The 25224-nt window shown below is 53.0% G+C and overlaps 1 protein-coding gene across 5 annotated transcripts in view; it reads right to left on the reverse strand.

Annotated features, from left to right (window-relative positions):
• Positions 1–25224, reverse strand: part of LOC147105956 (aldo-keto reductase family 1 member C23-like protein) — a 158440-nt gene that overhangs the window by 56441 nt on the left and 76775 nt on the right. For all 5 annotated transcript variants that reach the window (XM_086008572.1, XM_086008571.1, XM_086008574.1 and 2 more), the window contains 2 exons: positions 6601–6723; positions 5142–5251 (listed from right to left, as the gene is read on the reverse strand). In XM_086008572.1, the coding sequence (XP_085864698.1) occupies positions 5142–5251; positions 6601–6723 (233 nt within the window). The remainder of the gene's footprint in view (positions 1–5141; positions 5252–6600; positions 6724–25224) is intronic.

Here is a 25224-nt window from a genome sequence, read left to right on the forward strand (position 1 = left end):
AGAAACGCTGTCTACGGAGGTCACGGTCCATCATCAAAGACCCTACCCACCCCAGCCACAGTCTGTTCGCCCTCCTGCCATCTGGGAGACGCTACAGATGCATTCGCACCCGTACGACCAGATTTAGGAACAGCTTCTTTCCCAGGGCTGTCATCCTACTGAACTCCACAAATAAACTCTAAAGCCTGCACATCTGCCAATGCACTTTATTATGGTTATATTTATGTTAATATACTACAAGCCAAATGTATGTTGAATGTTTAAATGTCTTAATCCAAATGTACACTCTCGGGAGCCGCAAGCCTACATTTCGTTGTACTGCACTTGTGCACTAACAATGACAATAAAAGTTGATTTGATTTGATTTTTTGCTGGACTGGATGGGACCAGCTCCTCAAGCTTCTGCTGCGGCTTCCGATCTTGTGTACACCTTACCTCCCTACAGCTGTTCCTCAGATTAGCTCCTTCATCTGCACTGATTCTATGGATTTACATTTCACCATTCCCTGGACTTCACTGCTCTCAGTCCTTGGGTTTCACTCCCGCTGCTCCTCAATCCTCAGCTGGTTTATTGGGTCCGCTGGTATGCATTACTAACAACGAGGCCTCTGCTCACTGCCGCCGGACCCTGAATCAACCTCTGTTGACTCATGGTCAACTCTCCATGTCTCCTCTGCTCCATCTTCCACTGGACAACATCCAGCAGTGCGCCCACTGATCCTCTTCCCCTCGAACAGCTTCTGGACTCACTCCCTCCACAAGAGTCTCTGGACCTTGACACTGGTGCTCCAAGCTGACTCCAGCCTATCTACAAGTCAACTTCATCCATACAACCTCAAGACTTTAACTTTGAACTCTTATATTGTCTCCTCTCTATCCTGAATTTAAAACCAGGCCATGTCCCTCCTAATCTCTGCCATGTCAATGTAACCTGAATTCCATGTGTCCATTTGCACGTGCATTTTGGCTGCAGCTGCGGATCTGAGCCTATTACTTCCATCTCCTTTTCTTTTTCCACATCTTGATTCCTGTTGGGCCCTTCTTCCCCCTTGTTTTAGCCTTCGTCTTCACTCCCTCAAGTCCAAGGTGCACAGACTTATGTTTATCTGTCGCACAACTAATTTAATCAATCATGACCAGATCTGGGAGGACCACAAAAAACATTATCGGGTCTTGCTCTCCTCTGCCAAAACCACTTCTTCCTCAAGGATCATCCTGGAAAAGCAAAGATAACGCCCCCCGCCATTCTTTTTTCCCTAAATCCCTCTCCTTGGTCCCCTCTAGCCTCAGCTCCAACAAGTGTACTTCTTGTTCACCATAAATGAAATCAGTTGCCTCAACTTCCCCTTCCCACCAAGACAAACTCTTCCAAGGTTACCTCTGCCCAAGCAAGTATTTTTTTCTAGTTTCTCTCCCATCTCTCCCCACCCCCACACACCCTCTCCAAGCTCACTTTGTTCATGAGACCTACCTCCTGCTCCCTTGACCCCATTCCCACTCAGCTGCAGACCACTCAAATTCCCTTTCTGGCCCCCACATGGTAGCTAAAATTGTAAATGGTTCCCTCTCCTCAGGTACAGTTCCCCTCCCTTAAAAACTGCCATCATCACCCCCTCCTCAAAAATCCCACCCTCTGTCCTTTGAAACCGTTGCCCCATCTCTGATCTATTTTATGTCACCAAAGTCCTTAAAATGTCTTTTCCACAACTCAATGTTTGAATATCTCCAATCAGATTTCTGCCCCACCACAGCACTGAATCAGCCATAATCAAAGTCACAAATGACAGTGTTTATGACCATAGTGCACAATCCCTCCTCTTGCTTGACCTCTCTGCTGCTTTTGACTCAGTCAACCACACCAGACCTCCCCCAAATGTCCCCTCCACTGTCCAGCTCAGTGGTACTGCGCTCACTTTGTTCCATTCTTACCTATCCAGCCATGGCCGGAGAATCCATGCCTTCTCTTCCCACCCTCACACCTTTAACTCCACAGTTCCCCAAGGATCTATCCTTGGCCCTCTCCTCTTCCTCATCTACATGTGCACCATGGCGACATCATCTGAAGACCTGGGGTTAGCTTCTACATTTATGCTGACAACACCCAACTTTAACTCTCCACCGCCTCTCTCAACCCCTGCCTCTGTGTCGTCAGACTGCTTGTCCAACATCCAGTCTTGGATGAGCCACAATTTATTCCAGTTAATTATTGGGAAGACCTGAGGCATCGTCTTCAGTACCTGTCACAAACTCCGCACTGATTCCATTCCCCCCTTCCTGGGCACTGTCTCTGGTTGCACCAGACAGTGTGCAACCTTTGCGTCCTATTTGACCCAGAACTGAGCTTCTGACCCAATATGCCCATCACAAAGACAGCCTACTTCCACCTTTAACATCTCCAACCTCTGCCCGGCTTGTACAGGTCCCACCTTCCCCAGAAATGGTCCCAATGCCTCAGGAATCTAAAGCCCTCCCTCCTGCACCATCTCTCCAGCCACACATTCATCTGTTCTATCCTCCTATTCCTGTACTCGCTAGCATGCAGCACTGGGAGTAATCCGGAGATTACTACCTTTGAGGTCCTGCTTTTTAATCTCTTTCCTAGCTCCCTATAGACTGCCTGCAGGACCTTATCCCTCTTTCTGCCTAGGTCGTTGGTACTGATATGGACAACGACCTCTGGCTGTTCACCCTCCCCCCTCAAGTTATCGGGAGGAATGGCTCTACAGGTGGCAGATAATGTCAGTGTGAAAAGAGAGATGGTTAGGCTAGCAGAATGAGGTGCTCAAATATGGAAAAGGTGCAAGAGCAGTATGGGGGCAGGTCCAGGAAGGACTTGGGAGAGGAATGCCACACCTTCAGGAGAGGAGGGGGATGAATTTGCACCTTCAGGAGAGGGAGGGAGATATGATGGAGCATGTAGCCAGGCAGGGTAGCCTGGTGAAAGGGAGGGGGTCAGTGTTAATGAACCAGGTTTCAGTCAGGGCCGGGGAGTCAACACACTCGGGGTGAAGAGGGCATTGTTTACAAAACAACAGACATTCTACAGAGCGATACAGAGGAGGAACTTGCTTGGGAATCAAGAAGTACTGGAGAATGGAGATTTGGGAAGTGGAGTCCCCAGGAGCATAGCAGAGTGGGTAACTGCTGGGAGACCACATGGCAGGAAAGATGTGATTGCACAAGAGAGGGTACAGAGGAGATTTATGAGGATGTTGCCAGGACTGGAAGATTTTAGCTATGAGGAAAGGCTGGGGCTGTTTTCTTTGGAACGGAAGAGGCTGACGGGAGACTTAATTGAGGTGTATAAAATTTTGAGGGGCCTAGATAGAGTGGATAGGAAGGACCTATTTCCCTTAGCAGAGGGGTCAATAACCAGGGAGCATAGATTTAAAGTAATTGGTAGAAGGATGAGAAGGGAGTTGTGGAGAATTATTTTTCATCCAGAGGGTGGTGGGGGCCTGGAACTCGCTGCCTGAAGGCAGAAACCCTCATTGTGTTTAAAAAGTACTAAGATATGCACTTGAAGTGCCGTAACGTACAAGCTACAGACCAGGAGCTGGAAAGTGAGATTAGGCTGGATCGCTCTTTTTCAGCCGGCACAGACACGATGGGCCGAATGGCCTCCATCTGTGCGGTAAATTTCAATGATTCTATGAGAGGGGAATGAGGCAACTTGGATGGCTGCTCCGAGAGGGCCAGTGGTGTGTGCTGTGCTTTGCTGAGAGGGGTGACCCTCTTAGCGCTGCAATTCCCTCCACATTGATTTGGACAGGTTGGGTGATTGGGCAGAAGCATGGCAGATGTAATATAACGTGGATAAATGCGAGGTTATCCACTTTAGTGTCAAAAACAGGAAGGCAGATTATTATCTGAATGGCAATAGATTGGGAGAAGGGGAAGTGCGACGAGACCTGGGTGTCCATGTGCACCAGTTGCTGAAGGTAAGCATGCAGGTGCAGCAGGTGGTTAAGAAGTCAAATGGCCTTTGTAGCGAGAGGGTTTGAGTACAGGAACAAGGATGTCTTGCTGCAGTTGTACAGGGCCTTGGTGAGACCACATCTTGAGTATTGTGTGCAGTTTTGGTCGCCTTATCTGAGGAAGGATGTTCTTGCCATGGAGGGAGTGCAGTGAAGATTCACCAGGCTGATACCTGGGATGGCAGGAATGACGTATGAGGAGAGATTGGGTCGATTGGGCTTATACTCGCTGGAGTTTAGAAGAATGAGAGGGGATCTCATTGAAACTTATAAAATTCTAACAGGACTAGACAGACTAGATGCAGGAAGGATGTTCCCGATGGTCGGGGAGTCCAGAACCAGAGGTCACAGTCTAAGGATAAGGGGTAAGCCATTTAGGACAGATGAGGAGGAATTTCTTCACCCAGAGAGTGATGAACCTGTGGAATTCTCTACCACAGAAGGTAGTAGAGGCCAATTCATTAAATATATTCAAGAAGGAGTTGGATATATTGCTTAAGGCTAAAGGGATCAAGGGGTATGGCGAGAAGGCAGGGACAGGGGACTGAATTTGGATGATCAGCCATGATCTCATTGAATGGTGGAGCAGGCTCGAGGGGCCGAATGGCCTACTCCTGCTCCTATCTTCTATGTTTCACAGTGAATAGTCTATTAATGCTAACATTGGGAGAGCTGCCAGCAGCCATCGAATTGTACTCCAGCAACATTTAGCGCCTTTAGTACACAACGGGAAATATGGGGAAAAAAAGAAATTTTTATCAAGAAGAGAACATTGCCATTTGCTAATTAGCTGGGATTATGAAGAGTTACCGCAGTCTTCTGGCGCTTTGCTCAATAGTTTTAGGAATTTTGATTGCCGTGGGAGATTTGCTGAATTGGCCACTGATTTTTCTTTCACCTCTACCAGGAGATTGTGCGGTTAGAGGATGGTTTAATGGTGCACGTGGTGTACTGTGTCTGGATGGGGAAAATTTGGACTTTTCCTGACCTTTTCATACATTCGCATGTTGACGCAACCGGTATCAATCGATCTCAAAGCACCCTTTACATTTTGGATCTCCAGCTCCCCGGTCCCAGGGAAGGCCTGCAGAGAATCACATCCCATAATATAGTACGCTCTCATTTCAGTTTCATGCTGCAATTTGTTAATTCCGATGTACTTACCACCTTGGATCCCGGGATGTTCCTAAGGGACTGTAGCCAACAAGAACAATATTGTTGGATTTACAGTAGGCCAGCAGTTTGCTCTGGTTCAAGTATGGGTGACATTCAACCTGCAAAAGCCAAAAGCCAGAATGGTTTATAGACTCCCACAACATGTGGTGGAACATGGCACAGCATAACACACACAATGAACTACAATTGGAGTGCAGTGACCCAACAGCAAGTCTGCACGCAGCAATGTCCTACAAACAGCGGTGACCAGTTCATTTGTTTTGATGCCGCTAGCTAAAGGAAGAATGTTGGCCAGGGCACCGGGAGAATTCCTCAAATAGTGCCGTGGGATCTTTAACATCCACCTGAACAGGCAAATGGCGCTTCAATTTAACAGCCAATATGAAGGCAAGCACCTTTTGAGATACAGTATTGCCTTTGTATTGCACTGAAAAGCCAGGTCAGTTTATGCACTCAAGTCCTGGTATGGAGCTCAAGACAAGATCTATCTACTGAGCCAAACAAATACACAGGGGTAATTTTAACCCCCCAAAAACAGGTGGGTTTGGGTCTGATGGGTAGTTAAAATATTAAAACTTTCAAACATGACCCCAACTCACCTACTTTCGGTTTTAATGGAGGTGGAACGAGGGGCGGGCAACCAATCTGCTCTCAGGGCCATATCCATGAAGTAAGTGCCTTTACGGAACTGCATGTGCACCAGGAGGAGCAGGAGTGTTTCCTCCAGGTCCAACATGCTAATCCTGTAAACTCGCCCCCCACTCCCGCAATCTCTCTTCCCCCACCACCACTAAACCTACCTGCTGCTGGGCTACGGCCTTGTGCTGCAGCCTTTCCCGCCTGACAGGCAGCCTATCCTATCAATCAGGCTGGCTGTCAGGTGGGGATCCTGGGAAAAAATTCAAACACACACAAGTTAAAGCTCTACGCTGTTCAGGGAAACCCGCAGTTCTGGGTTTCCCGACCATAATTCCTTCCCCCCACCACCACCCCCCACCGGAACCACACCCCAGTAAATATCGGGATATCGGGGCCTCACTCCCTATAGTTCAACATCTATTGCTGGGAAAACAAGACCCTTTGAAAGAGTGAATACATTTACCTCCCAGGACAGTTTTGTGGGTACAAGAGGGACAAGAAGCAGAGAGATCAAGGTTCCTGTTGCTGATGGCTGTTTGGTGACCCTTGCTGTGTACATACCAGATTAGGACAGGATTGGGGGAACTGTGAGTCTCCATGATTGATCAGTTTGCCATCACTCACTCTCTGGGCTCCCGCATGAAGGATGCCCACTTGGGCAAGGTACCAGATGCAGGTTTGAAACTCCACAGTCATTTCTAGTTTATTGCTAAGTAACTCGTTAGGGGTCCCTCCGTGAGCACATGAGGCAATTGACCTAGATGTGGAATTGCATCTCTGATTTGTTAGATTGATTCCTGAATCTTACCTGGTTACACACCGGCTTGTATTTCAGGTTGGGCATCTTCAGGACCATCTCCAGCTGTCTGCGGTTGAAGTTGGACACTCCGATAGACCGCACTAAGCCAATGTCCTTGCAGCATTCCATAACCTACAATGGATAAACGAGCAACTTAACTTCACATTGGTTTTTTCACCTTTTCCAACTTTTTCATCTCCTGAAGTGGTTGGGACAGGTCAACAGGTGCCAGTCACTCTCCAGTGTCTCCTCTAACTTGGTAATTTGTGTCTGAACCTCGGTAGTGGATGTTGGCATGTTATTCAACTGGGGAGGGCATCAGAGCTGAACCCAATCCTGTCCTTACAGAGCGCCTACACAGATGCATGTTCAGTCAGAGCCCCTGGACAATGAGGAGGCAGCCTCGGTGTTTCCCACCCCCCCTCCCTAACCCAGGGGTTCCCATCATCAACCTGGGTGAGATCAGCCAATGCAGTACAGACTGGGATCAAGCCTTCCTGGACCAGAGATGGTGACCTTTACCTCAGGGTCACTGGGGAAGCTAATGTCAGTTCATCATTTCCTCTTTCTTGTGAAGCTGGTTTATTCCCATGGGATTTCTGCAGCACATTCACACTGATTAGTGTTACCAGTGTTTGAGGGGCTATCCAGAAATGTCTAAAATTAAAACCTTGCAACAAAAGTTTGATTTTTAGACTGGAAGCCCACTTCCCTCCCCCATATGAAGTGGATGTCGTAATTATCAAGGTTTCCAATGATTTTGTTTGCTCGTATTGATTGAGGGAATCTGGCCATAAACCAGGAGAACACCCTATTCAGACAACGTCATGGAATTTTTAACATCCACCTGAAAAGACAAACAAGCTTAGATTTAACAATTCATCTGAAGAAAGGACAACATGGCCAACAGTGCAGCACTCTCTCAGTACTGCGCTGACATGTCAGCCTCGATTATGGGCTCAAAGTCTGGAGCAGGGATTCAACCCACAACCTTTGGACTCAGAAGTGAGTGTGCTGACACTTCTAATCATTTTTCATGAACAGCAAGACAAACATCAGAGCTCAACCCATGATTGCACGCATTTTTGCCTCTGGCTTAATTTCAAATTTGACAAAAGCTCCCAATGCCAGCAGTGATGCCCTGCACCATGCCGCTCCCAATGCCAGCAGTGATACCCTGCACCGTGCAGCGCCCAATGTCAGCAGTGATACCCTGCACCGTGCAGCTCCCAATGTCAGCAGTGATACCCTGCACCGTGCAGCTCCCAATGTCAGCAGTGATGCCCTGCACCGTGCCGCTCCCAATGTCAGCAGTGATACCCTGCACCGTGCAGCTCCCAATGTCAGCAGTGATACCCTGCACCGTGAAGCTCCCAATGTCAGCAGTGATACCCTGCACCGTGCAGCTCCCAATGTCAGCAGTGATGCCCTGCACCGTGCAGCTCCCAATGTCAGCAGTGATGCCCTGCACCGTGCAGCTTCCAATGCCAGCAGTGATACCCTGCACCGTGCAGCTCCCAATGTCAGCAGTGATACCCTGCACCGTGCAGCTCCCAATGCCAGCAGTGATACCCTGCACCGTGCAGCTCCCAATGTCAGCAGTGATGCCCTGCACCGTGCAGCTCCCCATGTCAGCAGTGATGCCCTGCACCGTGCAGCTCCCAATGTCAGCAGTGATGCCCTGCACCGTGCAGCTCCCAATGCCAGCAGTGATGCCCTGCACCATGCAGCTCCCAATGCCAGCAGTGATGCCCTGCACCGTGCAGCTCCCAATGTCAGCAGTGATACCCTGCACCGTGCAGCTCCCAATGCCAGCAGTGATACCCTGCACCGTGCCGCTCCCAATGTCAGCAGTGATGCCCTGCACCATGCAGCTCCCAATGCCAGCAGTGATGCCCTGCACCGTGCCGCTCCCAATGCCAGCAGTGATGCCCTGCACCGTGCAGCTCCCAATGCCAGCAGTGATAACCTGCACCGTGCAGCTCCCAATGTCAGCAGTGATGCCCTGCACCATGCAGCTCCCAATGTCAGCAGTGATACCCTGCACCGTGCAGCTCCCAATGCCAGCAGTGATACCCTGCACCGTGCAGCTCCCAATGTCAGCAGTGATACCCTGCACCATGCCGCTCCCAATGCCAGCAGTGATACCCTGCACCGTGCAGCTCCCAATGTCAGCAGTGATACCCTGCACCGTGCAGCTCCCAATGTCAGCAGTGATACCCTGCACCGTGCAGCTCCCAATGTCAGCAGTGATACCCTGCACCGTGCAGCTCCCAATGCCAGCAGTGATACCCTGCACCGTGCAGCTCCCAATGTCAGCAGTGATACCCTGCACCGTGCAGCTCCCAATGTCAGCAGTGATACCCTGCACCGTGCAGCTCCCAATGCCAGCAATGCTGCCCTGCACCGTGCAGCTCCCAATGCCAGCAGTGATGCCCTGCACCGTGCAGCTCCCAATGCCAGCAGTGATGCCCTGTACCGTGCCGCTCCCAATGCCAGCAGTGATACCCTGCACCGTGCAGCTCCCAATGTCAGCAGTGATACCCTGCACCGTGCCGCTCCCAATGTCAGCAGTGATGCCCTGCACCGTGCCGCTCCCAATGTCAGCAGTGATACCCTGCACCGTGCCGCGCCCAATGCCAGCAGTGATACCCTGCACCATGCATCTCCCAAAGTCAGCAGTGTTGCCCTGCACCGTGCCGCTCCCAATGTCAGCAGTGATACCCTGCACCGTGCAGCTCCCAATGTCAGCAGTGATGCCCTGCACCGTGCAGCTCCCAATGTCAGCAGTGATACCCTGCACCATGCAGCTCCCAATGTCAGCAGTGATGCCCTGCACCGTGCAGCTCCCAATGTCAGCAGTGATGCCCTGCACCGTGCAGCTCCCAATGTCAGCAGTGATACCCTGCACCGTGCAGCTCCCAATGTCAGCAGTGATACCCTGCACCGTGCAGCTCCCAATGTCAGCAGTGATACCCTGCACCATGCCGCTCCCAATGTCAGCAGTGATACCCTGCACCGTGCAGCTCCCAATGTCAGCAGTGATACCCTGCACCGTGCAGCTCCCAATGCCATCAGTGATGCCCTGCACCGTGCAGCTCCCAATGCCAGCAGTGTTGTCCTGCACCGTGCAGCTCCCAATGCCAGAAGTGATACCCTGCACCATGCAGCTCCCAATGTCAGCAGTGATACCCTGCACCGTGCAGCTCCCAATGTCAGCAGTGATGCCCTGCACCGTGCAGCGCCCAATGTCAGCAGTGATACCCTGCACCGTGCAGCGCCCAATGTCAGCAGTGATACCCTGCACCATGCAGCGCCCAATGTCAGCAGTGATACCCTGCACCGTGCAGCTCCCAATGCCAGCAGTGATACCCTGCACCGTGCAGCTCCCAATGTCAGCAGTGATACCCTGCACCGTGCCGCTCCCAATGTCAGCAGTGATACCCTGCACCGTGCAGCTCCCAATGCCAGCAGTGATACCCTGCACCGTGCAGCTCCCAATGTCAGCAGTGATACCCTGCACCGTGCAGCTCCCAATGTCAGCAGTGATACCCTGCACCGTGCAGCTCCCAATGTCAGCAGTGATACCCTGCACCGTGCAGCTCCCAATGTCAGCAGTGATACCCTACACCGTGCAGGTCCCAATGCCAGCAGTGATACCCTGCACCGTGCAGCTCCCAATGTCAGCAGTGATACCCTGCACCGTGCAGCTCCCAATGTCAGCAGTGATACCCTGCACCGTGCAGCTCCCAATGTCAGCAGTGATACCCTGCACCGTGCAGCTCCCAATGTCAGCAGTGATACCCTGCACCGTGCTGCTCCTAATGTCAGCAGTGATACCCTGCACCGTGCAGCGCCCAATGTCAGCAGTGATACCCTGCACCGTGCAGCTCCCAATGCCAGCAGTGATACCCTGCACCGTGCAGCTCCCAATGCCAGCAGTGATACCCTGCACCGTGCAGCTCCCAATGCCAGCAGTGATACCCTGCACCGTGCAGCTCCCAATGTCAGCAGTGATACCCTGCACCGTGCCGCTCCCAATGCCAGCAGTGATACCCTGCACCGTGCAGCTCCCAATGCCAGCAGTGATACCATGCACCATGCAGCTCCCAATGTCAGCAGTGATACCCTGCACCGTGCAGCTCCCAATGCCAGCAGTGATACCCTGCACCGTGCAGCTCCCAATGCCAGCAGTGATACCCTGCACCGTGCAGCTCCCAATGTCAGCAGTGATACCCTGCACCGTGCAGCTCCCAATGTCAGCAGTGATGCCCTGCACTGTGCAGCTCCCAAAGTCAGCAGTGATACCCTGCACCGTGCCGCTCCCAATGTCAGCAGTGATACCCTGCACCGTGCCGCTCCCAAAGTCAGCAGTGATACCCTGCACCGTGCCGCTTCCAATGTCAGCAGTGATACCCTGCACCGTGCCGCTCCCAATGTCAGCAGTGATACCCTGCACCGTGCCGCTCCCAATGCCAGCAGTGATACCCTGCACCGTGCAGCTCCCAATGTCAGCAGTGATACCCTGCACCGTGCAGCTCCCAATGTCAGCAGTGATACCCTGCACCGTGCAGCTCCCAATGCCAGCAGTGATAACCTGCACCGTGCAGCTCCCAATGTCAGCAGTGATACCCTGCACCGTGCAGCTCCCAATGTCAGCAGTGATACACTGCACCGTGCCGCTCCCAATGTCAGCAGTGCTGCCCTGCACCGTGCAGCTCCCAATGTCAGCAGTGATACCCTGCACCGTGCCGCTCCCAATGCCAGCAGTGATAACCTGCACCGTGCAGCTCCCAATGTCAGCAGTGATACCCTGCACCGTGCAGCTCCCAATGTCAGCAGTGATACCCTGCACCATGCAGCTCCCAATGTCAGCAGTGATACCCTGCACCATGCAGCTCCCAATGCCAGCAGTGATAACCTGCACCGTGCAGCTCCCAATGTCAGCAGTGATACCCTGCACCATGCAGCTCCCAATGCCAGCAGTGATAACCTGCACCATGCAGCTCCCAATGCCAGCAGTGATAACCTGCACCGTGCAGCTCCCAATGTCAGCAGTGATACCCTGCACCGTGCAGCTCCCAATGTCAGCAGTGATACCCTGCACCGTGCAGCTCCCAATGTCAGCAGTGATACCCTGCACCGTGCAGCTCCCAATGTCAGCAGTGATACCCTGCACCGTGCAGCTCCCAATGTCAGCAGTGATACCCTGCACCGTGCTGCTCCTAATGTCAGCAGTGATACCCTACACCGTGCAGCTCCCAATGTCAGCAGTGATACCCTGCACCGTGCTGCTCCTAATGTCAGCAGTGATACCCTGCACCGTGCAGCTCCCAATGTCAGCAGTGATACCCTGCACCGTGCTGCTCCTAATGTCAGCAGTGATACCCTGCACCGTGCAGCTCCCAATGTCAGCAGTGATACCCTGCACCGTGCTGCTCCCAATGTCAGCAGTGATACCCTGCACCGTGCAGCTCCCAATGCCAGCAGTGATACCCTGCACCGTGTCGCTCCCAATGCCAGCAGTGATACCCTGCACCGTGCAGCTCCCAATGTCAGCAGTGCTGCCCTGCACCGTGCAGCTCCCAATGTCAGCAGTGATACCCTGCACCGTGCAGCTCCCATTGTCAGCAGTGATACCCTGCACCGTGCAGCTCCCAATGTCAGCAGTGATACCCTGCACCGTGCAGCTCCCAATGTCAGCAGTGATACCCTGCACCGTGCAGCTCCCAATGTCAGCAGTGATACCCTGCACCGTGCAGCTCCCAATGTCAGCAGTGATACCCTGCACCGTGCAGCTCCCAATGTCAGCAGTGATGCCCTGCACCGTGCAGCTCCCAATGTCAGCAGTGATGCCCTGCACCGTGCAGCTCCCAATGTCAGCAGTGATGCCCTGCACCGTGCAGCTCCCAATGTCAGCAGTGATACCCTGCACCGTGCAGCTCCCAATGTCAGCAGTGATACCCTGCACCGTGCAGCTCCCAATGTCAGCAGTGATACCCTGCACCGTGCAGCTCCCAATGTCAGCAGTGCTGCCCTGCACCGTGCAGCTCCCAATGTCAGCAGTGATACCCTGCACCGTGCAGCTCCCAATGCCAGCAGTGATACCCTGCACCGTGCAGGTCCCAATGCCAGCAGTGATACCCTGCACCGTGCAGCTCCCAATGTCAGCAGTGATACCCTGCACCGTGCCGCTCCCAATGCCAGCAGTGATACCCTGCACCGTGCAGCTCCCAATGTCAGCAGTGATACCCTGCACCGTGCCGCTCCCAATGCCAGCAGTGATACCCTGCACCGTGCCGCTCCCAATGTCAGCAGTGATACCCTGCACCGTGCAGCTCCCAATGCCAGCAGTGATGCCCTGCACCATGCAGCTCCCAATGCCAGCAGTGATGCCCTGCACCATGCTGCTCCCAATGCCAGCAGTGATACCCTGCACCGTGCAGCGCCCAATGTCAGCAGTGATACCGTGCACCATGCAGCTCCCAATGCCAGCAGTGATACCCTGCACCGTGCAGCTCCCAATGTCAGCAGTGATACGCTGCACCGTGCAGCTCCCAATGTCAGCAGTGATACCCTGCACCGTGCTGCTCCCAATGCCAGCAGTGATACCCTGCACCGTGCAGCTCCCAATGCCAGCAGTGATACCCTGCACCGTGCAGCTCCCAATGTCAGCAGTGATACCCTGCACCGTGCTGCTCCCAATGTCAGCAGTGATACCCTGCACCGTGCAGCTCCCAATGCCAGCAGTGATACCCTGCACCGTGCAGCTCCCAATGTCAGCAGTGATACACTGCACCGTGCAGCTCCCAATGTCATCAGTGATGCCCTGCACCGTGCAGCTCCCAATGTCAGCAGTTATACCCTGCACCGTGCAGCTCCCAATGTCAGCAGTGATAACCTGCACCGTGCAGCTCCCAATGCCAGCAATGCTGCCCTGCACCATGCAGCTCTCAATGCCAGCAGTGATACCCTGCACCTTGCAGCTCCCAATGTCAGCAGTGATACCCTGCACCGTGCAGCTCCCAATGTCAGCAGTGATGCCCTGCACCGTGCAGCTCCCAATGCCAGCAGTGATACCCTGCACCGTGCAGCTCCCAATGCCAGCAGTGATACCCTGCACCGTGCAGCTCCCAATGTCAGCAGTGATGCCCTGCACCGTGCAGCTCCCAATGCCAGCAGTGATACCCTGCACCGTGCAGCTCCCAATGCCAGCAGTGATACCCTGCACCGTGCAGCTCCCAATGTCAGCAGTGATGCCCTGCACCATGCAGCTCCCAATGTCAGTAGTGATACCCTGCACCGTGCAGCTCCCAATGTCAGCAGTGATACCCTGCACCGTGCAGCTCCCAATGTCAGCAGTGATACCCTGCACCGTGCAGCTCCCAATGTCAGCAGTGATACCCTGCACCGTGCAGCTCCCAATGTCAGCAGTGATACCCTGCACCGTGGAGCTCCCAATGCCAGCAGTGATACCCTGCACCGTGCAGCTCCCAATGTCAGCAGTGATACCCTGCACCGTGCAGCTCCCAATGACATCAGTGATGCCCTGCACCGTGCAGCTCCCAATGTCAGCAGTGATACGCTGCACCGTGCAGCTCCCAATGCCAGCAGTGATGCCCTGCACCGTGCAGCTCCCAATGACATCAGTGATGCCCTGCACCGTGCCGCTCCCAATGTCAGCAGTGATACCCTGCACCATGCAGCTCCCAATGCCAGCAGTGATACCCTGCACCATGCAGCTCCCAATGCCAGCAGTGATACCCTGCACCATGCAGCTCCCAATGCCAGCAGTGATACCCTGCACCGTGCAGCTCCCAATGCCAGCAGTGATACCCTGCACCATGCAGCTCCCAATGCCAGCAGTGATACCCTGCACCGTGCAGCTCCCAATGTCAGCAGTGATGCCCTGCACCGTGCAGCTCCCAATGTCAGCAGTGATGCCCTGCACCGTGCAGCTCCCAATCTCAGCAGTGATACCCTGCACCGTGCAGCTCCCAATGTCAGCAGTGATGCCCTGCACCGTGCAGCTCCCAATGTCAGCAGTGATGCCCTGCACCGTGCAGCTCCCAATCTCAGCAGTGATACCCTGCACCGTGCAGCTCCCAATGTCAGCAGTGATGCCCTGCACCGTGCAGCTCCCAATGCCAGCAGTGATACCCTGCACCGTGCAGCTCCCAATGTCAGCAGTGATGCCCTGCACCGTGCCGCTCCCAATGCCAGCAGTGATACCCTGCACCATGCAGCTCCCAATGTCAGCAGTGATATCCTGCACCATGCAGCTCTCAATGCCAGTAGTGATACCCTGCACCGTGCAGCTCCCAATGCCAGCAGTGATACCCTGCACCGTGCAGCTCCCAATGTCATCAGTGATGCCCTGCACCGTGCAGCTCCCAATGCCAGCAGTGATACCCTGCACCGTGCAGCTCCCAATGCCAGCAGTGATAACCTGCACCGTGCCGCGCCCAATGCCAGCAGTGATACCCTGCACCATGCAGCTCCCAATGCCAGCAGTGATACCCTGCACCGTGCAGCTCCCAATGTCAGCAGTGATACCCTGCACCGTGCAGCTCCCAATGTCAGCAGTGATACCCTGCACTGTGCAGCTCCTAATGTCAGCAGTGTTGCCCTGCACCGTGCAGCTCCCAATGTCAGCAGTGATACCCTGCACCGTGCAGCTCCCAATGCCAGCAGTGATACCCTGCACCGTGCAGCTCCCAATGCCAGCAGTGATAACCTGCACCGTGCCGCGCCCAATGCCAGCAGTGATACCCTGCACCATGCAGCTCCCAATGCCAGCAGTGATACCCTGCACCGTGCAGCTCCCAATGTCAGCAGTGATACCCTGCACCGTGCAGCTCCCAATGTCAGCAGTGATACCCTGCACCGTGCAGCTCCTAATGTCAGCAGTGATACCCTGCACCGTGCAGCTCCCAATGCCAGCGAAGTTGCTCTGCACCGTGCAGCTCCCAATGCCAGCAGTGCTGCCCTGCACTGCTGTGTTGGTGCAGCAAAATGATGGGAGGTGTTGGGTGGCTGAGCAGGAGGCCATATGCCAGCCGAGGGCCCATTAGCCAAAGAAAATAGTGATGGGTGGAATATAATTGAATACTGTGAAACTGGCGAAAGGAAGGAATGGAAGTGGGATCTAGTTAGGGGCCCGACTGGGAGTGTGAGGCCAAGGTGGGTGAGAGGGCTCAATCAGGGACATTCAGTGATTATCAGGAATGCCATGATGATCTAGGAATGGCATGAGGGAGGAAGCACAGTGTTGGCAGAATGCGGGAAAGGGACAAGAATCATAGAATTGTACAGCACAGAAGGAGACCATTCAGCACATCGAGCCTCTGCCACCTCTTTTGAACGAGCTATCCAATTCGTCCCACTCCACTGCTCTTTCCCCATAACCCTGCAATTTTTTTCCTTTTTAATTCTTTATCCAATTTCCTTTTGAAAGTTAATACTTTATTGAATCTGCTTCCTCCACCCCTTCAGCCAGTGCATTCCAGATCACAACAATGCACCGTGTAAAAAAAATTCTTCTCATCTCCCCTCTGGCTCTTTTGCCAACTACCTTAAATCTGTGTCCTCTGGTTACCAACCCTCCTGCCAGTGGAAACAGTTGCTCCTTATTTACTCTGTCAAAACTCTTCATGATTTTGAACACCTCTATTAAATCTTCTCTTAATCTTTCTTATGTTAAAGAACCTCAGCTATTCAGCTAAGCTCAGGGACTTTGATCTATTTACTTTAGAACAGCGTCGGCTGAGAGGTGACCTGATTGAGGTCTATAAAATAATTAAAGAGCTGGATAGCGTTCCAATTGACAGATTATTCCAGTTTAACAGATTGGGGAGGACCAGGGGACATGTGTTTAAACTATGTAACAGTAGGAACAGACTGGATACTGTATTGATTTCTAAGTGGGTTCAATGACGACACATTCATGAAAGAGCTTGTCTTTTTATCTAAAGTATGTTCAACTCAGTTAACAGCATTACAGGAGACACCATCTTAGAGATCCATCCAAAACGAAACTAAAACTAAACTCCCTCTCTCAAATGCCCTCTGCTGGTCAGGCATAAATAATCAAACAGGCAAATATCATCACTATTTGCTGATATCATTACATCTCCCTTTCTTAAAACAAAAGTATTTTACTTTTATCTAACAACATGTTTTCTTTGTATTACTCTGCATTTTAACTGTAACACTTAATGAACTTACATTATCATGATCAAGGTTTTTTAACCTTGCTTTGTGTGTTCACATGAAATATGTAAATACACTAGAACTTGAAGAGAGAATAAGATAACATTACTTCCTTCTATAACAAGAGTCCTTAAACTTGCTCAATGAGTCTCTCAGGAGGCTTCACGCGTCTTGAGGATTTTCTGATTGATTGTCCTTGAATCTGAGTTGTTGCCTCAGATGATGATTTCTCAGCTGTGTGATCAGGTTGTTCAACAGTATCAGTCTTTTGACCTGATGTGTGATCAAGTTGTTCAACAGTATCAGGCCTAGAAATTCAGTATAGCCACTTTTGGGGCGCTAAAGTCGGGCGGCCGCTAAAGTTTGCGCCCGGCGCAAAGTCGCGCCCCCTTCGCCGATATTCAGTTGCATCGCCCCAAGAGGTTGCTGCTGCGCTAAAACAGGCGATGCACGACTATCTTTAGGCACTAAGCTGGCGGTGCTGAGCGATACCCCCGAGGCCGGGCGCAGCGCCGGTGCGGCGAGTTGTTGATTGACGGCAGACGCTCTGGCGCCGGTCAGCTCTTAAAGGGGGAGGGTCGATTTGTTTGCCTGCCACGCCCTGCACACTGCAGCCCTCAACCTAGGCCTGACCACTTCAGCTTCACCTGCACAACGCCCAGGGCTATGGAGAAGGCCAGGGAGAGAGCGCAGCGCTTCAGCGACGGTGACCTGAGGCTGCTGGTTGGCGGAGTGGAGCGCAGGTGCCATGTTCTCGTTCCAGAAGGTGGCAAGAGGCCGCTGCCCAGCGCCTACCGGAAAGCCTGGAGGGAGGTGTTCAACAGGGTGTCTTCCAACAGCGTGGTTGCCAGGACACCTGTGCAATGCCGGAAGAAGTTCAACGACCTCACTCGGGTTGTCAGGGTGAGTACCCTTTCCAGTGTCCTCCTCATCCTTGCATGTGCACCTCACTTTATGGGCAAAGGGACCTGAAAGCCCTAATGGCCAGCCCTCATCCAGCAGCTATGGGACTGGCATGAAAATCACTTGCACATTCAGCACTTTACACACTGTACAAGCTCTTCGACCATGGGAGGCATTGCAGACAAGATCAGGGCTACACACTGTACAAGCTATTCAACCATGGGAGGCAGTGCAGACAAGATCAGGGCTTCACATTGTACTTAGAGGCCGTCCTTTCTCTTGCAGGCCAAGGTGGCGCACAACCGGCGCAACCGAACTGAGACTGGGGGAGGCCGTCCTGACCTCAAAGAGCTCTCCGACCTCGTCCAGCATGTGGAGCGCATTATGGCAGGCCGGCTGATTGGCCCCGTCGCCAGTGGAGATGCCGACCCTGTTCTGGGCACCAATGGTAAGGGCATCACCTTTTGGACCTCTCTCGTTCCACTTGCGCATGAGATCACCATCCTTTGCCACTGTCCGACCAATGCGGTGAATGGCAGCACTCATGCCTCCCTCGCTGCTGCCCTGTCCTCACTCTAAAGCTACTCTTGTGCCTTCCCGCTTTCAGATGGTGAATCGCCAGGTGAGGAGGCGGGCCCTCAAGCTGCCACTGTCAGCCCTTCGGAAGACGAGGAGGAGGAAGAGGAAGCCGGCCCATCAGTGCCACCCTCAGCCGCGCCAGCCCATGGTGATGTAGGGGACACGTCCTCCCTGGAGGGGAGCCGGGGGGGAAGGGTCGGAGGAGAGTGAAGCTCCGGGGCCCAGCGGCCTGCAGCAACGCGGGAGGGGTGGGGAAGCTCGGCGGACTTCTCCCCAGAGGGTGAGTGCGGCCTCCAGTCCTGCGACGGTGAGCGCAGAGGAGGTGCGCCTCCTAGAGGAAATGGCCGTCCAGGCTGAGCGCAGGCACACTGAGCTCATGGCTGCAGTGGCAAGGATGCCTGACTCCATAGAGTCTCTGTCAAGGAGTGTGCAACAATTCGGAGCAGCACAGGCCAGGAGTCTGCAACAATTCAGTGCAGCATAGGCCAGGAGTCTGGAACAATTCAGTGCAGCACAGGCCAGGAGTCTGCAGGACTTCGCGGCAGCACAGTCGGCTTCTAGCCAAGTGCTCATTCGTGCCGTCCATTCACTGGCTGGTGTCATGCGGACACAGACCAGGGCCACACGGGCACGAACTGCTGCCACCCTCGCTGGATCAGCCAGGCATCGCCAGGGCACCCGCCGCGCAGCAGCAGCCCAGCAGTCTGCCCTTCAGCTGTTTGCTGCGCATGCTGCAGTGCTGGCCCGTGCGAGTGCCACTGTATCAGGTGACCAGCGAGCACCTGCGATCTGCCAGGTTGGCACCATTCCTGCAGCTGACACTGCCACTCCGCCATTGCAGCTGCCACGAGCCGCTGGACAGACTGCTGCCACCCAGCCAGAGTTGGAGCAGTCAGCAGCCAGCCACTCCAAGGCCAGAGCTGGTGCAGGCCGACCCCCAAGGGTATCTGCCGTCTCGCCATCTGCCCCTCAGCAGCCTTCCCCCAGCCTTGCTGCAGCCACTGGGCTCCCATTGAGGAGGAGCTGCCGGGCGGGCAGGGGCCAGGCAAGGATGCGAAAGGCATCGCCCTTGCAGGACAAAAAGTAGAAGGTATGCTCAAATGCCTGTTGTGTTTCTGTAAGGCCGAGACTGGTGTCTTTCTTTCTTTTTGTAAGGCCGAGACTGGTAGTTTTTTGTTTTTGGAGGGGGCTTCTCCACATGAGCATGTAATGTGGGAAGGGCAGAGGTTTTCAATAAATTATTGTTGTTAAATTGCACTGTGCATGGTGTTTTGGTTAAGTCCTGGTTGCCATGCTTGGCTGAGGGCTTGTGGAGCGGCTACATTCATCTGCTGACATTGGCACAAGCCATTCCCTGAGAGGGGGCCTAGAACCGACGTTCAATAAGCCGGCGACGGGCGGCCCTTGCACTTTGTGCCTCCCTCCTGTGCTGGTCCTCCTCCTCCTCCTCCTGAGGTGGTCCTCCAATCTCTGGTGGCAGTGCCTGAGTCCTGCGGATAGCCAGGTTGTGCAGCATGCAGCAAACGACCATGAAATGGGAGACTCGCTCCGGCGAATACTGTAGGGCTCCACCGGAACGATCCAGACAGCGGAACCGTTGCTTCAGGACGCCGATTGTTTGTTCGATGATGTTCCTGGTCGCTTGATGGCTGTCGTTGTATCCCTCTTCAGCAGGGGTGCTGGGCGCACGGAGCGGGGTCATCAGCCAGGTACACAAAGGATAGCCTTTGTCCCCGATAAGCCATCCTCGTGGGTGAGGCTGTGCCTGGAACATGTCTGCCACAGAAGTCTGTCGCAGGATGAAGGCATCATGGCTGCTGCCTGGAAAGTGGGCATTGACAGCTAGGATGAGCTGCCTGTGGTCACACACCAGCTGGAAGTTCAGCGAATGGTAGCCCTTCCGGTTGCGGTAATCCTCAGCATTCTCCAGAGGTGCCCGCAAAGCCACATGCGTGCAGTCAATGGCGCCCTGCACCATGGGGAAGCCCGCGAATGCTGCAAAGCCCATTGCACGCTGTTGCTGCTTGGCAAGGGCCATGGAGAAGGAGATGAACTGATGTCTCCTTTTGAAAAGGGCATTGGTCACCTGGCGGATGCAGCAATGCACGGCAAACTGGGAGATGTTGGCAATGTCCCCAGTAGCGGATTGGAAGGAGCCGGTGGCATAGAAGTTGAGAGCCACCGTCACCTTCACTGCCACCGACAGAGACGTCCTGCACCTCAGCTGTGGCTGCAGATCACCGCCAAGCAGCTGGCAGATCTCTGTGACCACGTCCCTTCTGAATCGCAGCCTCCGAACACACTGCTCCTCAAACATGTTGAGATAGGAGAACTGCTGGCGGTATACCCTGGGTGGGTAAGGCCTCCTTTGCCGATGCCTGTTGCCCCCTCTCCGTCTAGCCAGGGCTGCCACTCTCTCACGGCGTCTGTGAGCCCTTTGGATGAAATTGAGAAAGCCAGCGTTGACACCCATTGCAGCCCCCATAATATGCTAGCGAACAATGAGATGTCAATGAAGGCAAAGACTAGTGGAAAGCTGTGGCCTGAAGCCAGAAGTACCTGTCCAAGTGTTGGGCCAAAGCAGAAAGCTATCTACCTTGGTCTCTCTCCAAAGATCCGTTTCTCAAGAAGGAGTGCTGCGAAATGGCAGCCTTTTATAGTGCAGGAGGAGTGCCCTTTAATTTGCGCCCCCCGTGCCCTGCATCGGCTGAGCACCGTTCCACTCTAACAGTCGCTAGGGGCGCCAGGCGCACAATGGGGCGTTGCCACTGAAGTTCCGGCTGGGGCACACAAAGGGCGTTGCATGTGGAAATGACGTCATGATCTGCGCGCGCAGCTGAGCGCGCGCAAAGACTTTGCGCTGCCGCTAAATCTCTAGTGAAGTTGGGGCGAGGCGCAGATCACGCTGCGCCCGGGCGCTAGCCGCCTAGCGCCCGACATCTACTCCTCCTAAGGCGCTAACGGCTGGCGCAACCAACTGAATTTCTAGGCCTCAGTCTTTTGACTTGCTGTGGCTGGTCCCATGAGAAGATCTCGACGATTTCTTCACAGAACAGCACCCTCATCTGTCTGAATGGTGTATGATCTTGGTTGAACTTCACTCAGGGCAGTTCCCTTCTGAGTCCATGGCCTAGAAATTCACTAGCCTTAGCGCCGCTTTTGAGGCGCTAGAGGGACTAGCGCCAGAGTTATGGCCAGTTGAAAAATTCCCTGGGGCCCTAAAGCGGCATTGCACCGGTAGCGCTGCGCCAGCACCGATGACGTCATCGGTGTGCGCAGCGTCCCGGTTGCCATGCCGACGGGCCCCAGCGCCAAAATTCAGTTGCGGCCGCCTCGCCCGTGGCAGCCGCAACTAAGACTCTGGCAACAGAGTCCAACATGTGTTTGCGCCGGCGCATTAAAGGCCCCGCGGCGGCCGGGCGCTTTCCCGCCGGCTGCCTGCCCGCAGCTCCCTCCCCGGACTTCTCCCCCACCCCCCCGGAACAGATGCAAGCCCGGCACTTGTCCGAGGTGCCGGGCTCATTTTTAAACAGATTTGCGCGGGCCGCGGCCGGGTGCAGGCAGCTCCTCCTTAACGGAAGGAGGAGGCCTGCACTTCCCCAGCCTGCCGCACCGCATCGGGTGCCGCAGCGCCGGAATTGCGGCGCTAAACGGCAGTTAGCGCCCTTTTCCAGGCGCTAAGACCCTTCAGTAGCGCCGGCAGCCGATTGGGCGCGGCGCTACTGAATTTTTGCTGCGCGCAGGGGGACTTAGCGCCGGCACTAACTTCCGGCGCTAAAGCCCTGGCTAAGCCAAAACCCAATTTCTAGGCCCATATGTTTGTTTTGTCTTTGAACCTTACTTGGTCACCTGTGTGGAGTTCAGGTAGGTTTTGTGTTCCTCTGTCATAGTAGTACTTTTGCTTTTCTTTCTGTTGTTCTTTGAACTTCCTCACTTTCTCCCCCTCTTTTGTTTTCAGGAGGTTCTCCGGGATGGGTCGGTTTGACCTTAGCAGACGTCCCATCAGGAGTTGGGCTGGTGACATACCACACTCGAGCGGCGTTGTGCGGTATACAAGCATGCTCTGGTAGAAGTCAGTTCCACTGTCTCTTGCCTTGCACATCAGTCTTTTCACTGTCTGGACCGATTTTTCCACTAGTCCATTGGACTGTGGAAAGTGAGGACTTGACGTTGTGTGGACAAAGTCCCACTCTTTGGCAAAGTGTCGGAAACTTGCATTGTAAAACTGGGGTCCGTTGTCTGTGAAGACCTCGCTTGCCACGCCATGTCTGGAGAATATGGCTTTCATACATGTTATCACAGCATCTGCAGTGGTGGTGTACAGTCTACAAACCTCTGGATACAGGGAGTAATAGTCTGTGACTACAAGATAGTCCTTCCCTTGACATACGAATAGGTCAGCGCCTACCTTCTGGTAAGGTCTGTCTGGCGCTGGGTGTGGCTGTAGTGGTTCTATCGGATTGCTTGCTCGATATTTCAGGCATATTGTGCAGTTTGACACCTCATTTGTCACATCTTGGTTGATTCGCGGCCAGTACATCACCTCTCGTGCTCTTTTCTTACACTTTTCGATTCCCAGATGTCCTCCATGGATCCTTTTTAGCATCTCTTTTCTCAGACTCTTTGAGATAACTATTTTACTTCCTTTGTAGATGATGTCTTTGACCACTGATAGTTCCACCCTGCAGTTCCAGTACTCTGCCATGTCAGGTGAGCAGTCTTGCTTCATGTTGGGCCATCCATCCAAGATGCTTTTCCTCAGTTGTCTCAGTGTTTCATCTTTGTTTGTCTCAGTCTTTATGAGCTCCATTTTTGCATCTGCTATGGGCAGTGCACTTGTGACCATGTCCACGTAGGCGTTCACTTTTTCATCCATTTTGGTGTTTGCGGGCTCACTTGGGTCAACAGCTCTGGACAACGTGTCTGCTGTATACATCAGCTTACCCGGTGTGTACGCAACATTCAGTGTATAGCGTTGCAGCCTGATCATCATTCTTTGTATTCTAAGCGGACAGCTATTTAGTGGCTTTTGGAACAATGCAATCAAGGGCTTTTGGTCAGTCTCTACACTGATTGCTTGTCCTGCCACAAACTGGTGAAATCTTTCACAGGCGTATGTGATGCTGAGCAGCTCCTTTTCTATTTGAGCATATCGCGTCTCCGCGTCTGTCATTGAGCGCGATACATATGCAATTGGTTGCCAGTAGTCATATTTTTGCAGAAGAACAGCTCCGAGCCCACTCTGTGATGCATCTGATGATATCTTGATGGGTCTCGCTGGGTCATAAAACCTCAGAACTGGTTCCTCTGTGAGCAGTTTCTTTAGATCGCTCCATGACTTCTCATGCTCATGATTCCATTCCCATTCTATGTTCTTTTCAGTTAGTCTTCTCAGTGGCGCCATCTTTTCTGAGAGGTTGGATATGAATTTCCCCATGTAGTTGATCATTCCATTAAACCTCTAGACGTCCTTTTTGCATTGTGGCTTTGGCATATTCTCAATGGCGGACACCTTTCTGGGATCTGGTCCGATGCCCTCACTGCTAAGGATATCTCCCACGAATGTCAGTTCTGTCACCCCGAGCTGGCATTTCTCTCTAAACAGGCTGGGGTTGTTTTCCTTGGAGCAAAGAAGGCTGAGGGGGGACCTGATTGAGGTGTACAAAATGATGAGGGGCATAGATAGGGTAGATAAAGAGGAACTTTTCCCCTTAGTAGGGGGGTCAATAACAAGGGGGCATAGATTCAAGGTAAGGGGCAGGAGGTTTAGAGGGGATTTGAGGAGGAACTTTTTCACCCAGAGGGTGGTTGGAATCTGGAACTCACTGCCTGAAAGGGTGGTAGAGGCAGGAACCCTCATAACATTCAAGAAGCATTTGGATGAGCACTTCAAATGCCATTGCATACAAGGCTATGGACCAAATGCTGGAAAATGGGATTAGACTGGACAGGGATTGATGGACGGCGCAGACACGATGGGCCGAAGGGCCTCTTTCTGTGCTGTATAACTCTATGACTCTATGACTCTATTCAGCTTCAGGTTTGTTTTCCTTGTTGCTTCCAGCACTTTTTTCAGTCTCTCGTCATGCTCAGTTCTCATGGTTCCCCATACTATGATGTCATCCATTGATGTATCAACTCCCTCCAGGTGCTCATAGATCATATGGATAGTTTTGTGATACACTTCAGGAGCTGAGGCAATGCCAAATGGTAACCTTAGGAATCTGTATCTGCCAAATGGACTGTTGAACGTACACAGTCTTGAACTTGCCTCGTCCAGTTTCATCTGCCAAAATCCTGATGATGCATCTAACTTGCTGAAATACTTTGCATTTGCAAACTGTGCCATGATTTCCGCATGTGTAGGAAGCTTGAAGTGCTCTCTCTTTATTGCTCTGTTTAGATCTCTTGGATCCAGGCAAATTCTGAGCTTTCCATTCTTTTTGTCCACAACGACGAGGGAACTCACCCACTCAGTTGGCTCATCTATCTTCTGAATCACGTTCAGGCTTTCCATCCTGTCCAACTCTGCCTTCAGTTGCTTTTGAAGAGCAAACTGAACTTTTCTGCATGGATGTATGACCGTTGGCATACTTTTATCTACTCTGGTCATGTGTTCTCCTGGAAGGCAGCCTAGACCCTGAAATAGGTCATTGTACTCTTTCATGAGTTCATCATAGACTGTCTCTCCTTCGCTTTCCACAACGAGGACTCTCTTTACAAGGTTCAGTCTCTCACAGGCTTTTAAACCTAGTATGGCCTGCACATCCTTTGGCACCACGATTAATGCTAACGTGTGCTCTCTGTCCTTGTGTGTCACTTTGACAATGCATCTTCCTTTCACTGGTATATCAGTACCTGAGTATCCTGTCACTTTCACTTTTATTCCATGTATCTTTGGTCTGGGTCTAATTTTCTTAAAATCAGTCTCTGATATCA

This window comes from Somniosus microcephalus, chromosome 16 (assembly GCF_052327205.1).
Source record: "Somniosus microcephalus isolate GS21.2 chromosome 16, FLI_Smic_1.0, whole genome shotgun sequence".
NCBI lineage: Eukaryota > Metazoa > Chordata > Chondrichthyes > Squaliformes > Somniosidae > Somniosus > Somniosus microcephalus.